General features: G+C 26.1%; 1 protein-coding gene across 2 annotated transcripts in view; it reads left to right on the plus strand.

The window, feature by feature from the left end:
• Positions 1–621: 621 nt before the first annotated feature.
• Positions 622–16,043, plus strand: part of LOC148233509 (paired box protein Pax-6-like) — a 66,119-nt gene continuing 50,697 nt past the window's right edge. For both annotated transcript variants that reach the window (XM_088189677.1, XM_088189678.1), the window contains exon 1: positions 622–938. In XM_088189677.1, the coding sequence (XP_088045803.1) occupies positions 809–938 (130 nt within the window). In that variant the 5' untranslated portion in view covers positions 622–808. The remainder of the gene's footprint in view (positions 939–16,043) is intronic.

A 16,043-nucleotide genomic window follows, 5' to 3' on the forward strand; every position in this document is an offset into this window, starting at 1 on the left:
ATGGCGCAACCCTCATATATTTTTGAAATCTGTCAATTCCCACGTGGACAATTTTTTTAAATTCAAATACTTTCAACCTTTATTAAAAACTTTTAAGCGTGAATATTTTCAAACACCTACTATTTTTTTTGCAGCGATATAAAAAGTACAGTTTTTATAAAACATTAAAAAAATACTCTTTTAAATTTAATTTTTAACGTAAACGATCATATTGAAAATTTTCGAAAAATCGGCAAATTTTCTGGAAACAAAAAATTTTGGATTTAGTACTTTTACAATAAATTTTCATGATATAATTTTCAGGAAGACACACTTATTTTGACACGCTATACTCAAAGTGTTTATTAGAATAATCATGAACATTTTTATAGTATTTAGCACGTAAGATGCCATGGTCTGCCAACTGGCACACAAGTATGTGCCATGGTGAGCACCGGTGCCCTGCCAAATCGACCAAAGTGAAGAAAAATATAAATTTTAACATATGTTACATGGCGAATGTTCTGATATTTTCCACGAGTGATAGTTGGCCGCGGGCCGCAGTTTGGAAAGCGCTGAGGCTAAGCGATTTCTGCGCGCGAGCAGCTCGACCCGGCTCGAGCTTTCGTCCGAGCGGGACGCAGACGCCGGGTGGGCAGTGCCCAGGGAAGCTGCCTATGGGCAGCCGCTCGGCTCACTCGGCGCCGGGTCGGCACCAGGAAGTCTCGTGATCGATTAGTGCTACGCGGATCGCCGCTCGGTGACGATGCTCGGTGCGCAGTTGCCGATCGCGACCGTGGTGACGTACTGTTGAGACTCGGACGTTAACATGTTAATATCGTCGAGCGCGAGCGCGAGCGTGAGCGAGTTCTCGCCGGCGTCGTGCTGCGCCCCCTGGAAGATGGAGCCCCCGGCGGGCCCCCAAGCGCCGCCGCCCTCGATGTCGTCTATGAGCGCAGGTGAGATGCAGGAAGCAATGAGCCGTCGCTTATGCTATTTTTTTATTTTTTAAACTTCCCACCAAAGTGTACTATATAGTTCATTGAGCAATAAAATAGTTCACGGACAATCCGGAATAGTTCATATGGAATTTGTTTTATCATATTCATTTTTATTTTTGTTTATTTACTTTTATTTTAATAAATTGAAAATTATATAATTTTTCCGTCAATTGATTTGTACTATGTTTGTACATACCCCTCATTATTTCTCAACATAAAAAAATCAACATATCCTCAAATATTTTTTAATTAAAAATACTACTTTAAAATATATTTATAAGCAATTTTTTTTAATATGATTTACTTAAGAAAAATATTGACATTTATATTTTTAAATTGTTTATAGTCGATTATTTAATAGTTCAATTTGATTACAATGTCGATTAATATAACTCTTTGATTTTTCAGCACTATTGTTGAATATAGATTAAATAACATAATGTTTAATAAGTTTATCTACTCTTTCTGTCTTGATTATTTTTTTTACCTTTGAACAGAATTACTTTTTTAATGTTTTGCAGATTTATATTTATAATATTTATAGTTCTGTACATCTATTCCTCGTATTTTTTATAATACCGGTAATGATTCATTATCTTAGGTAAAAACAAATATTCGTAACATTTATTAAATTCACATTAGTAGAAAGAGTTCTAAAAAAATGAGTCAGTATTAAAAAAGAATATTGTCAAATTGTATTATAATATAATAATTATTAAAAATAAAATATTATAAAACATAGTGTATCAATAATGATAATAAAATTGAACTATATACTTAAGTGTTATACAGATTTTTTCTTAAATTATTCCAATTATTAGCTCTGTATTTTTCTGGTTTTTTTTTTGATATACTAGTAATAATTCATAATCTAATTTGAATGAATAAATATCCCTATATTAAAACATTTTAATAAATCTACACTAATTTTTATTTAAAATACTAATATATGTTTATTTATCTTATCCTCTCTTGTAAATAAATAATATTTTAAGTGTAGCTGAATAATTCTGTCATGTATTGATTTTTGCATAGTTAATTTATATGTACATATATTAATCGAATAAATCATAGGTTTTAAAAATGTATTATTTACTATTTAAATTTACTATATTATTTAAATTAATTTAAAAAAATATACTTTTTATGTTTGTCCTGTATTTACTAATTTTATTTTGATACCATTTATTAAATTATATTATTTTTTACAATAAATCATTCTAAATATACTTCTTAAAAATCAAATTTGTTTTAATTTTAAATATATGTAGCATTCATTGATCAGTCTTACTACTATTTCAACATAATTAATAAAATTAAATCTTGAAATAAGAACAACATAAGGTTAAAAATAAATAAATCTAATATAATCACTCCTTAACGTTCAATAAATAATATATTTTTTGGCATCAAATATTTGTATGACAAATTTTAAACACATTTCTATTAGAGTAATTAATGATTCACATCTTTATTCATATTTAATTAATTTAAATTCAAAATAGAAATAATAATAAATAAAAATCATGTTTATGAATTCTTATTTCAATAATTTAAATTTTTGCTTATTAAATCCACATAAGTAATTTTATTATATGAAAATATAAGAAACATAACAAAGTTTTTAATTAATCATAATATATTATATATAAACTTTATTTAGTTTATAATTATTAAAATAACATAAGTGTGTTTTAAATGAGTTAGTCAGTATTAAAATAAAGCTAGGTTTTTTATATTTTATTTGGTTTATCAAAAATGATAATACAATTGAATTAAACTTGAAATTTAATTTAATTACCATTCATTAAATTAACAGCAATTCAACTTTTTTACCCTATAATTAATATTGTATTGATAAATTGTTATTCATATTAAATAAAAATAAAATGATATAAAATATAGATTACTAACAATAATTATTATTAGTCTTGTGTAGTCCAATAAACTTTAACTACATAAAACATTTAATTACCAGTTATTCAATTAACACCAGTTTTTGAAGGAGTCAGTCAGCAATCAAATAGAATTAAGCTTGTTTATATTTTTATTGGCATATTATGAGATAATATTTAATAAAAAAATATTAAAACACAATTTATCAATAATAATAATGTTATTTAATTATGTAAGACATTTTTATCTCAATCAGTATTAAAATAGAGTTCACATTATTTATTTATATAGATTTAAAAAAAAATAGTTAGGTATATTTTAATCGATTTTTTATAAAATTTTAACTATATATTAGTATTTCACCAGAAATTTTTATTTTTGTAAAAACGCACATATTTTCACAAGAACTTATTATTAAAATATGTTATTTTATGTATTGTCGTTATTATAATTTAATAGCCGTATTCATAGGTTTACCGGCTTTTTGTGAAAAAATTCTGTTGTTTAAAAGTTGTTAATATCCCTAATATTTATCTTGCCCAATGAGCAAAATTTTTAGTTTTATTCTACTAATGTTTTAATTTGTATAATAAAATTATAAATTTATCAATCAGTTAAATCGCATATTTTAATGTAAAATTTATTTCATAATTATTGCATGCCAATTTTAACAAAAATTAAAATGTCACGAATATTTGTCTATTTAAATACCTAAATAAATTTTCCGTTCCTTGATAAAATTAAATTATATTTAATTATTACTTAGTCATACTAAGATGTTTAAATTTTATATATTGTTAAATTGTATAGAATACTAAAAAGGTTACGACCGGTAGGCACATAAAATTATTATTATACACCTTTGTATTTCGTGACCTTACTCCAAAATACAGACCTCTGGTTATGCCTACACTCTGCAGGAGGCATTCGGGACGTCATTCTGTCATATAATATTTCATTTTTGCTCCCCGAGGGGTCGACATTATCGTACTACTGAAAGTATTCTCAAAAGACCCATTCGACTCATTACCTCTCAGTTTGCTCGTGAATAACCACAACCATAAAATAAATAATATATTTTTATATCAACAATCACCACAATAAAAACCATAGCATTTTCTCGTAGATTCAATATAATTGCTTCTTCACATTTGTGATATATTTTGGCAAAATTGTAAATATCTCTGGTCTGAATTTTGACCATATAAAGAATGTTAAGAAATCAATGAATTTTATTGATTCATTAAATTTTTACTAGCTTCAATCATTATCATATGCCAATCTTTTTAAACAGGCGTTTTGATAATTAAAAAATAAATGTGCACAAGTGTTTCTAAAGCGTAAAAAAATATTTAAAAAACGTAATATAAAATTAATTAATAAGCATTCCAGGCACGTTGCTTCATTATACGTTAAGCAAATATACACACTCGCAAAGTATATTGTTTATGGTTTTTTTCTCGCCTCATGATAGGCACAACGGCGTGAACCAATTAAAACATCCAAGATTGGATGGTTGGCTATTTCATTGATTTTTTTGCAACGAGATCGATAAATTCCTTAATCGAAGGTGCGCGACAACCTTTTTAAAATCACGATGATGACTATCATTTACGTTGCCAAGACTAGTTTTTCTCGTCTCGGTGCGAAATTATTGCTCATGTCCGCCAAAGTAATTGCCATTCGAAGTTTCGCGAATAAATTATTAGATATCATATGTATGCCTGTAATTAACGAGGGTTGTGATTACGGTATCGGGCATATAAGGGTTAGATCGAAACGTAATATTACTAATTTTAGAATGAATTATTTATATTTAATATACATATCTATTAAATAGTTAGGAAATGTTCGGTTTTATTTATTTACTTAATGTATTATATATTAATTATACATATTTAGAAATAGATTACCATGTTTCGGTCGTTAAAATAATTTATTAGTCCATTTAAAACAAATTGAAATTTTAATGGTTTTTCATATTATTGTATCTAGCTATGGATAACTATTTTATTTATTAATACAATATCACTTAGTTCTAAGATCAATTGTTAGTAAATTATGTTTACGTTTCGTCATTAATGTAATATATTCCATTTATCCTATATAAGACTGTCATATGTCATGAGTTTTTGTTAAAGCGATTGCAAAAGAGTTCCCGGTCATATTTCTGAATCAGCAGGGATTTAAAATTTAAATTAAATAGTATATAATTTTTATAATAGTGTAAGTTTAATATTATAATATATATATGTAGAGTTCTTATTATATTATAGTAAATAATACATTTAAAATTAGAGCTTCAGCATCTTAATAATATTAGTTAAATAATCAATGTTATTTTTTTTTTTAATAAAATATAATGTTTTAATTATAATATTATACTAAAATATTTATATGTAATATTAATTCCATATTAAACCAATTAAATGGACAAGTATATTTAAATAAATCTTATTTTTTTTATTATTTTAAGAATTTTTATTTTTCTTATTTAAAGCAAAATAATAATAAAAATTATTCTCCTCACACAAATATTACTGCAATTTATTATTTATAATTCATGAAAACAGATAAAATCAATTATGTTCAATCATGACAGCATTTCGCTGTTGTATTGTGTAAATGTATTCGACTTATTCAGTGAATGTCAAACTGTGAAATTTACCGCATTGATATATTTAAAAAAATTAAATTATATGTATAGTGAATACAAAATTTAATATGTTTTTTGTTAAATATTAACCTTGCTGTCTTAGTTAAAATATTTTTATTTTTTTTTTGTAACCCAAAATTTTTATTTCATATTAATAAAGATCTAAACTATATTATTAAATATGAATTCTTTATTTTACTTATGTTATATTTTATTAGTTGGTAATAAATAAATTTAATAAAAAACTAAATTCATGAAATATATATATATATAAAAATATTTTTTTTTTTTATTAGTAATAAAAAATGTATTTTATAAATATTATCGAAATATAAATATTATCGAACAAAGCTTTTTTGCTTCTACTTAAAAAAATGTTATCTGGATATGTTACATATTTTATATCAATTTGACTTTTAATCTACATACACTAATGCAAAGTATATAAAGCGACAATCTTTTAATATTATTGTATTGGTGTTTTTTTTTTATTTAGACTAAATTTATTTCAAGTAAAATAAACAGTAAAATATTAGTACATATTCACTGAAATCTACTAAATTCTAATAATAATTAAAAATATGTAAACAAGAAATAGATTTAAAGATACAACGTCCAAATAAAATTTTACTGTGAAATATTTTGAAACAAATTTATGGATTCCAACGTCATAAACGTTTTGCTTATACTGTCCTTTTAGTCTAATATTATTAAATAACTGATTTTTAATAATGATTTCTTAATATTTTTAAGCAGTGCTAATGGAAATCATTGGACATTAAAGCAAATATTTTTTTATTGTTTAATAATCTGTTTTTCCGTCCTGATTTGAACTTCTACTGTAAATAAAAAAATACTTTTGCAATAATCCTTACAGCAGATATTTAAAAAAAATTAAAATTTACTACTTTTAACACAATAAGATTATCTATTTTCACGTCATTAAATAGCATTTATATTTATAATAGTAGTGTGAATTAATTTATTTATTGTATGTCTTCCATTTTAACAGAAGAATTAATCCACTGCATTAAAATGTGCTAAACCCGATCAATAACTAGCAAGAAATTAGTGGAACACCAGACTGAAATCAAAGTCTGTGAAATATATTTTATTAATTATAAATTATTATTACAGCTAAAAATCAATAGATGTTACTATGTAAAATTTAGTTCGACTTTATTTTAATTATTCATCCGTGATATAAGGGAAATTTAAAAAAACTTAATACACTAGGGTATATATATATATATATATATAGTCTTTCTGACTTTCTGACCACTGGTATAGATATATGTTTAGTATCTTCTTCCAAACATCAAAAATTTTCTGAATGCTATTTTTTAATCTTCCTCAAAAGTTGAGAAGCCGATCTTATCGATATCCTTTTACGATATAATAGTCTTATGTATTATGGATGGTGTGTTGTCATTTTCGCGATCGCAATGCTCGCCGCTTGGCGCTTGCAAAAACTTGCCGTTCGTATTTTGACAAATCGTTGCTGCATTTTTGATACGATTGCGAATCGAGAATGTGGTAGCCGATCAAGATTGTTGTCGGAGCTTAATTCGACCGAAGAGAACTCGACTCGAATCACCAACGATGGTGACGAATGTAACCCGTCGGTGATTTACGGAAAATTTTTAAAATGCCTTGAAATTATAAAATGCACCGACAATAAACCAGTTTTCTCAATATGAGTGCGAATCAGATTTTTTTAATTCTGGTAAATAAAATATTTTAATTTAATTAATTATTTAATTAACCAATAAAATTTAAGTGACCACCAACACCTAATAGTAGGCATAGCAACAAAAAGTTTGAGAATTTATTACATTTATTAAATTGTATTTTTTATTGAATGAAGCTTATAATTATAATATTGTAATGTGCCATAAGACAATGATAAATGTGTCTTCCTTATTGCTTTTTCAAAACTATATATATATATAGTATATATGAGATAATATTTTCTTAGAAAATTTTAAGGCAGTGTTATTAAGATATCAAAATATTTAGCAACGACAACGACATACATTTTTTTTAAAGTGAAAATATAATCCTCAGATTGCAAAAAAATAATTTAAAGGGTTCGTTTGGTTAATCACTAATTTTGATCTACTTATTAGATAGCCAAGAAACTAAAAAACAATACAAATAAACCCTACATTTTTATTATTAATTTCAGTTTTGTTTTAAAAAGTTTATTGCATTAAAATTTCTAAAAAATAATTATAAAATACTAGTTTAAAAACATAAAGTTAAATATATATATAAAATTATAAATTCAAAATTAATATAATCAAATTAAAAAATTAAATAAACCTTTACCAATAAATAAAAAATATATTTGGATATGTTTGAACATTAAACAAATCTCACACTATTTACTAAAGCCTCAAACTATTATTTTTTAAAAAGCATAAGCTTAATTTTAGTAGCTTGAAATTTTTCCTAAATAATTAGTAATGTATTGATCTTAATAATTAAAAATTATTTAATTTTGAATTTAATTTCTTGCATTTTTAACTTTGTAAAAGGTTTTTGTATGTCTTATTAATTTAATTTAATTTTCTTTTAAACTAGAAAATGATTATAAAAGTTATAAAAAACAATGTTGATTTCTCTTGTATTTGCCGAATTTTTAGTTATTAGAACTATAAGTCTAAAGTTACTTTTTGATTGCAAAAGTCCTTCTGTTCGCAACAAACTATTAAGACTAAAGTTTTATTTTTTGTGGAAATTTTTGTTTAATATTTCATACAATTATACTTTTTAAATATTACTGTGTTCAGAAATCACAGTCAATAGTAACCATTGCTTTTGTCTGTTTTCAACAACTTTATTATTGTCGTTTGTATGAAAATAACAATGACTGCAGATTATTTGTACTAATAAGGAAGTATAAAAATGTGCATAGTAAAGAATAGAAGTTTTGATTTTATTTTGCGGTTTTTATGTTATATTCCATATTTTTTAATTTTTTAAAAACTTTATTGTATAAAAATTTTCCACATTTTAAAAAAAATTTGAATTTTACAAAAAAACATTATCCTCTTTTGAAAAAAATAGCAAAGGTAATTTATTGTTTGCGATAATTTTGAAAATATAATTTATATTTTTTTAAGTGTTAGCGCAGCGAAAATTTTTTGATTAATTTGTATAAAAAAATTAATAGTTTTAAAACGTTAATTGTCATTGTGTTTACCGATGCCCAGAACACAAATTTAGCATTGCGCCATGGTATGCACCGGTGCCTGGCAAAATTTTTTGACAAAAATTTCGTAAACGCCGTCAGTCACTTCGATGGTAACATCAAATATGCCTGTTATGGCGTCTTACAGTTAGATTTTTTTAAACTGTTTTATGTAATGTGTAATAAAAAATTGCTAATCACCCAGATCAAATTAAAAATTTTTCTTTGAGAATAACCGTATTAATTATTAATATGCTCAATTCACCCGCAAAATATTTTCAACCTAATATAACTGGTTGTTAACATTTTTACGATAGTAGCCTTCACTAGAGCTAAGCCGGCAATTATCTATGGAATCATAAAAACTAGGTTTTACAATTTGTCATCAAATTTGGTCTAATATTCTATTTTAATACTCAGATCTTTAATGTGTATATAATATCAAATCAGAATTTTATTTTTAAATAAGTAAAATGCGCAAAAAAATATTGCTATACAGACATTAACTGTATCTAAAATAACTATTTATTAAAGTTAAATAAAATTATTTAAAAGTATGTTACAAGTTTTAAATATATTAAAATAATATTTTATCTGTTTTCAATTATAATTATTTTTTTCTTAAAATTAGATTATCGTATATAACCTTTATATGTTTGTTGAATATTCTTTGGAAATTGTAAGAATATTGACAACCCAAACATATTTAAAAATATTTTTTTTAATTGATAATTATATATGTTTTAAAGCTATTGTAATTATTAAAAAAAAAATATGTTTAATTTACCGGCAATTGAAAAATTAAATTTTTGTATAACATACTCATCATCTTGAGGATCACCATCTCAAGCTAAATTTTGTTCCTAACTCTGTATACATATTATAAAAAAACGGACAAAATCTGCTTTTACGAAAAAATTAGGATACAATTTTACGCTGTTCTTTTTTTACTGATATAGTTTATAAATCAAACTATACTTACAATAACCAGCACGGTTGACAATTACACTAAAGATCTGGGGTTGAATCCCATATGGACCCTAGTTTTCTTCAATTTTTTATTATGTCTAGAGATCAGAATTAGTGATTATTATAAGATTTTAATTCCGATCGATTATCACAGATTAGGTTAACCAAGATTTTCCTAATCTCACAGATGAATATCGAATTGATGAGCTACTTCAGCTCATACAGAATATCTTATATGTATTTAATACTTTATTATTATTTTTTATACTTAACATATATTAAGCTCTTATAAACTTTAAATGTATACTTATTAAAGTATACTTTTAAAACAATATATGCAACAAATGTATAAATAAGTACAAAAAATGTATTGTAAATACAAGAAGTAATAAAAAAATTATTTCCCACTGTATTTGAAATATTAATGGATACACACACCCACGATTATTTTACTTTAATTTACTACTCGTTTCAATTAGACAATCTAAAAAATCGACAACTAATCATATTGTCAACAACCTAACAAATCAAATCAACTTTTACTAACTTTTGCTGCAGGCGTTCTACTCACAATAACAATAAAACACTTGCAAAACGTTGGCAAAACACGCATATCGATTAATTACCATTATCCATCCGACGAATCGTGTTTTGCCACAAGGTCCGAAATGAGTCCTGGCCAATTCGCAGGGGTCACGCGTCTCAGGACAATCGTCCTGAATTATTCATAACTGGCGACGCACAAAGCGGCGAAGCGTCACTTACATGTGCACGTTTTTTTGTGACCGCCCGGTGTTTTGATTCGCCGACTAAACTTCGTCTACCGTTTTGACAATAGCTATGGATACAGAGTGGTAACAAAAGTTTCCAAGCAATTTCCGATTCGCCTGAAATATATTATTTCAATGGTTTTATTGATTATCACTAAGTATAAAATATCTGTTATTTTTTTAATAATAATGATTTATTTATGAATATTTATTTTAAACTATACTATTTACATAAAGAAAAGGATTTGTTGGATGCTATATTCAATTTTAATTTTCCTCTATGTTCTGATTTTATTATCTCAAAATTTATTACGTAAAATATGGCCTAACATTCCTGATATTATTGCTGCATCATAAAATATTTATTATGTTACAATTTTACTGCTTCATAATCACGCGATAAACAGTTTAATTTGCGATAATCATTTACAACTTTCCGGCCAATCTGTACATTCGCGACACGCAAAAAACACAGGTGTATCGCCACATTGCCTCAAAGGACTCTTCAAAATATCGCATGTCCTTGAAGCCCGAAACAGTTACCGTTAAGCTGGCTTTCGCGGTTTTTGACCAAAAACCGAACACTTCCCCGCTATTTTTTCGCAATTCGGGTTAATGACAACCGTCCAGAAGCCAAATCCGACATTTTTTTACTTCGGCCGGTTTATTTGCATTCAAGGTGCGCGCAGGTGAGGCGGATTCGAACCCATCGAACGAGAGATACGATAAAAAAGAACAAAAGTCGCCTTTGAGCGTCTCGGGTCTTTAGCGGTGTTCAATCACATTTTTTTAGAGACTGGCCGACATCTGTCAGGATGCGGCCCGGGGGCTCGTGTCAGCCCGTGGGACGAATCAATTGTATTTGCTTTATAACCCTCATGGGGACTTGTGCCTTGGATAATCGATTTGGATCTTTATATAACCCTAAAAAGAGGCAATAAGTCTATTAATCCAATTTGAATGGCACTTGTCTACTTTAATAAGTGCAATTACAGAAAATAAATAACAACAAACTTGCACTATTTTTTCTACAGAGATAAGTAAACTTACATTAAAAGTTTAGTGGTAATAATATATTTATCTATAAGATTTATTTTCACACTTTTGTTAAAAAATACTTATTATTTTTTTAATAAAAAATAATAAAACATTATGACATACTACATTATTTACTATTTATTTAAAGCTTTTAAATTAAATTATGAATTTTAAAAGAATTTCATTTTTACTATGAAATTACTCATTATGGTACTCTTTCTATGTGTTTAATTAAGGCTTTCTTCTCAATGTTTCATCGAAAATGTCTTTCGGCATTTTCATGGGAATAACTTAAGTGTACTTTTTTTAATTTTGCACAAACATAATGTATTTACCGCGCTTAAAAAAAAAGTTATTTTGTTAATATAATGATGAATAATAATACGACTTTATATATTCTGCATAGGGGTTTGCCACAACTATAATAATTCTAAGAACAATTATATATACCAGATAATATATATAGCTAAGTAATATTTATATTTTTGAATGACAAAACATTTTGGCAACGCAAATAATACCAGTAATTTTTACAAGATATTTTAAAATATCGATATCAGATTTTTTAAATTATAAGAAAAATATTTAATGGGTTTTTAATAGGTTAGAGTACGCTCGGGATAAGGATTCCGGTTTGTTATTGTGTGCGTGAACTGTGTGGCTCAAAACAATTTCGCTCAGAATATTTATTTTTTTTATTTTAAAATAAAATATATGTTTATTTAACATACATACATCTAAGCTAAGTTGGAAATTTCAACGGACAATTAAAAATATATTATATAATCGAAGAAACCAGACATTGTTGTAATTAATTAAATATTTGCAAAATTCAAAATCTTTCACTAGTCAAAAAAATAATGAAGTCTTTAGCTATTCTTCAAAAGCAAAAAAAAAATAAAATGGGGAAAATAATTAGTTGCAGATTTTTTAATGGCTCGACGACTCTATTAAATCATTAGAATCCATTGAATAAATTAAAAAATTATCATTGGTGCAACGATAAGAATAATAAGTTTTTTAAGCCTTACAGAGAATAGTGTAAAAAAACCAACAACGTACGGATTAATGAAAAAATAATTAAAATATTTTAATCCACGGGTAAGAGAACGAATAACTTACAGTGTATATTTGAAGCCTTGATAGCAATTAACCCAAATATGTCCAAGAAATTTTGTTCACTTAAAATTTCATTTATAAATAAAAAACAGTGGTACGAGTTTAGTGACCTACCCATGGGACAGTGGGCATATCTGGGTTAAACCAATATCAACACAAAATTATTTAAAATAAATTACTGGAGAAGATCGAACTTCTGTGCCACACTGAACTTTAATGACGAATACCAGCGTTGACGAATCAGCGACTGTCCTTAAAAGAGAAAGCGAGACAACGAAGTACACGCTACATCGCTTCTCCCCCTCATATACATGTACGCACACAATAACAAACCGGCATCCTTATTCCGAGCGTACTCTACAAATAGAATTTTACTACAATATTTCCATAATAAATATTTAATTAATTTATCAGTAGTTTATAAAATAGTGATAAAGTATCAAAATGATATTATCTTTGTAGAAAAAATATTTTGTATTTTTAGCAAGTAATGTAATCATGTGTTTAAATGTATGTAAAATTACAAAGGCATATCATGTTATACTTTTTTATAAAGTACGAATCACCACCTGTTTACATCATAATTAGATTCAGGCTTTAATGCGACATAAATGCCGATTAATATTACAAACATGCCTTTTAATCGATGATAAAGCTGGCTTCGTCGAGGGGGCTCTTCCGCAGGAGGTCAGACCTTGTAATTGCTAATTGATTAAGTGCTAAGTGTGCTATAAAACGGGGTCCTTGGCGATGGTTATCTCCCCGGCATCGCTAACAAGTTAACACTAAGGAAATGCTTCCGTTAATAAGATTCCAATCGGACAACATAAATTTAATAGTCATTAATTAAGTTTTCAATATCCAATTGCTTGATTTGATCATTTATATTGTTGTACTTTTTTCTAGTATATAATATATAAATGATTTAAATCAGAATTTTTAAGCCCTTGAAAAATATATAAATGAATCATTTAAAGAGGAAATTCTGTTAATTTGTTTTAATCCTAAAATTCTCTATTAGTAAAAAATACTTATTAATTTTACTATATTGGATTATATACATATTTAATAAATAAAAAAAAATCGATTGCAAATACATTAGCTACGGCTTAAGTATTATGAATTACTCGCTAAAGAGACATTGACGAGCTTCTCTTGAGTATTTCACGAATAAATTCAAAGCTCATAAGTCCACAGCTGCAAATCACATAGCAGAGGTTTTATAATGAAATAATGCATGGCAAAATGCATGCGTTTTTCTTAGTTAATTATTGGTGGCAGAAAAGGCAAACACGACATGAGACTAAAAACCGATGGCACATAATGGTCAGTTGCGCATTAACCGTGAATTATAAAGTCCTGGTTATGTCAACGAGCCAGTAATAATTCTTGGCTGTAATTATTGTACGTATGCAGCGGGATTCCCGGAACGGGCATGTCCTAATGCATTAGCCAAATTACCCTCATTCGCCAGTGGTCGCCAACTTGTATTCAAATGCGCATCAGCGGTGCGCTAATGTACAAAGAAGCGATCCCCAAGGTACCCAGAGTACGAATCGTCAATGACCGCTTGTTATGAACTCCAATGTATCATTAAAATCACATAACATGACCAGTGACACTGATATTTAAAATACTTCAGCTCAGTAGTAGAGTGATCTAAATGCAAATCGATCAAATAATTATTTTTATATATATTAGGAAAATATTTTTTTGTTGGTTGATGAATGCTTTTTGTCAAGTTCTAGATTTTATAAAATCGTTAAATACACTTTCGGCAGTAGCTTGGTTGTTAAAGACGAGATATTTTTGATTTATTGACTACAACTCTCAGGTTTTGCCAGGATATATAAAAATGTAGTGCATTCTACCGGCAGTCTCAAAAACAGTTTCATAATTTTCGTTTGATACAATTTTGACTACACAAAATAATTATGTAAAAGCTTTAGTTGTATCACACTATAATGCAGATCGATTGTTTTAATGTGGCATCAATTTTTGAAGTTTTTTTACTTTCCAAGCATTTTTACAAGATCAAGAATTATATTGCTTATCATTTTTGTCGTGCGTGGTTCTGATTTGACTAAAGCATTCAGTTGCACGTTATCAACTAAAGAAGGACCTGCATTTATAATTTTCCACATCTTTAAAATTCATTCCTCAATACGATTTTTTTAGAATAAACATTACATGTTAATTCCTTAACCCTTTATACGCGTTATTCAATAATAAATATAAAATTGTTTTTTTTTTTAAAAATGCAGATTTTTTTTTGATACTGTGTTTAAATGTTCTTATTTCTTAATTTTTATTTATTTTTGATTTTTGCGTAAAGAGATAAAAAAATCAATTGGGTGACTTTAGTAGATTTCCGCGTTTAAAGGGTTAAACAGTATATAGTAAAAGCATATTCAAATACTTCTTATCACCTTTTTGTACCTTTTTTCATTAGATAGTTCCAAACTTTAATTCAATAGCCCAATTTAAATTAAATAAAATTGATGTTACAACAATTCAGAAATAAAAAGTAATTATATTTAAATAATCTGAAAAAATAAAAAAAATACAAAAAACACAGTTTAATTAGAAAGAATTTTGTTTTCGCTACTTTTTGCCAAAATTTCTATTACTAAAATATTTTGTCACTGTTAATTGTATTTTATTATTATTAATACAGTAATATAATATGTAAAAATAAATCTCACTTCTTGATACGAAAATAAATATTATACAAAATATTGTTTAATATTTTTTTAAATATGATTTTTAACGGTTGTAGTTGATTTTATAAGTTGTTAGATATTTATCTACTCCACTATAGTAAACCTGTACAATTTATAATTTAAAAATACTATATAGTTTAACTATTATATTTATATGTTAAAATAGGCAATAATTACAAAACGTTATGTTTCTAAAGCATATTTTATATATTTTAGCATATTTTTTTTTTATTAATTTTGAAAAAATCATTGTATAAAATATTATTAAATCATTTCCAATATCTTCAAAACACTAATAATAAAAATTAACTAAATCTTTTTTTGCGCTACGGGTTCATAAATACGCGCTTTGCAGGCAAAAACTGGTTTTTATGATCATATAACTAACATCTTATTATTAACTTCAATTATTTATTTTTAATACTAAACAATATTTTTTTAATAAATCAGAAATAAAATATTAGCAGGAAAATGTTGGGCGTCGTGTTTTAAACAATTATTAATATATTTTTTTTCTTAAATTAAAAGAAGATCGAGGGTGGTGCTTAATAATTTTAATAACAAATAATATACACTATATATTTTTACAATTTTTATTATTTATTTTTGGTCTTTTAATAACATTGATTTATAATATTTTTTATATAATTTTTTTAATATATTATTTATAATTTGTTAAAAATTCTATGTATATTA

This window comes from Plectrocnemia conspersa, unplaced genomic scaffold (genome assembly GCF_051122295.1).
Source record: "Plectrocnemia conspersa isolate PC_06_02 unplaced genomic scaffold, ASM5112229v1 ptg000008l, whole genome shotgun sequence".
In the NCBI taxonomy this organism is placed as follows: domain Eukaryota; kingdom Metazoa; phylum Arthropoda; class Insecta; order Trichoptera; family Polycentropodidae; genus Plectrocnemia; species Plectrocnemia conspersa.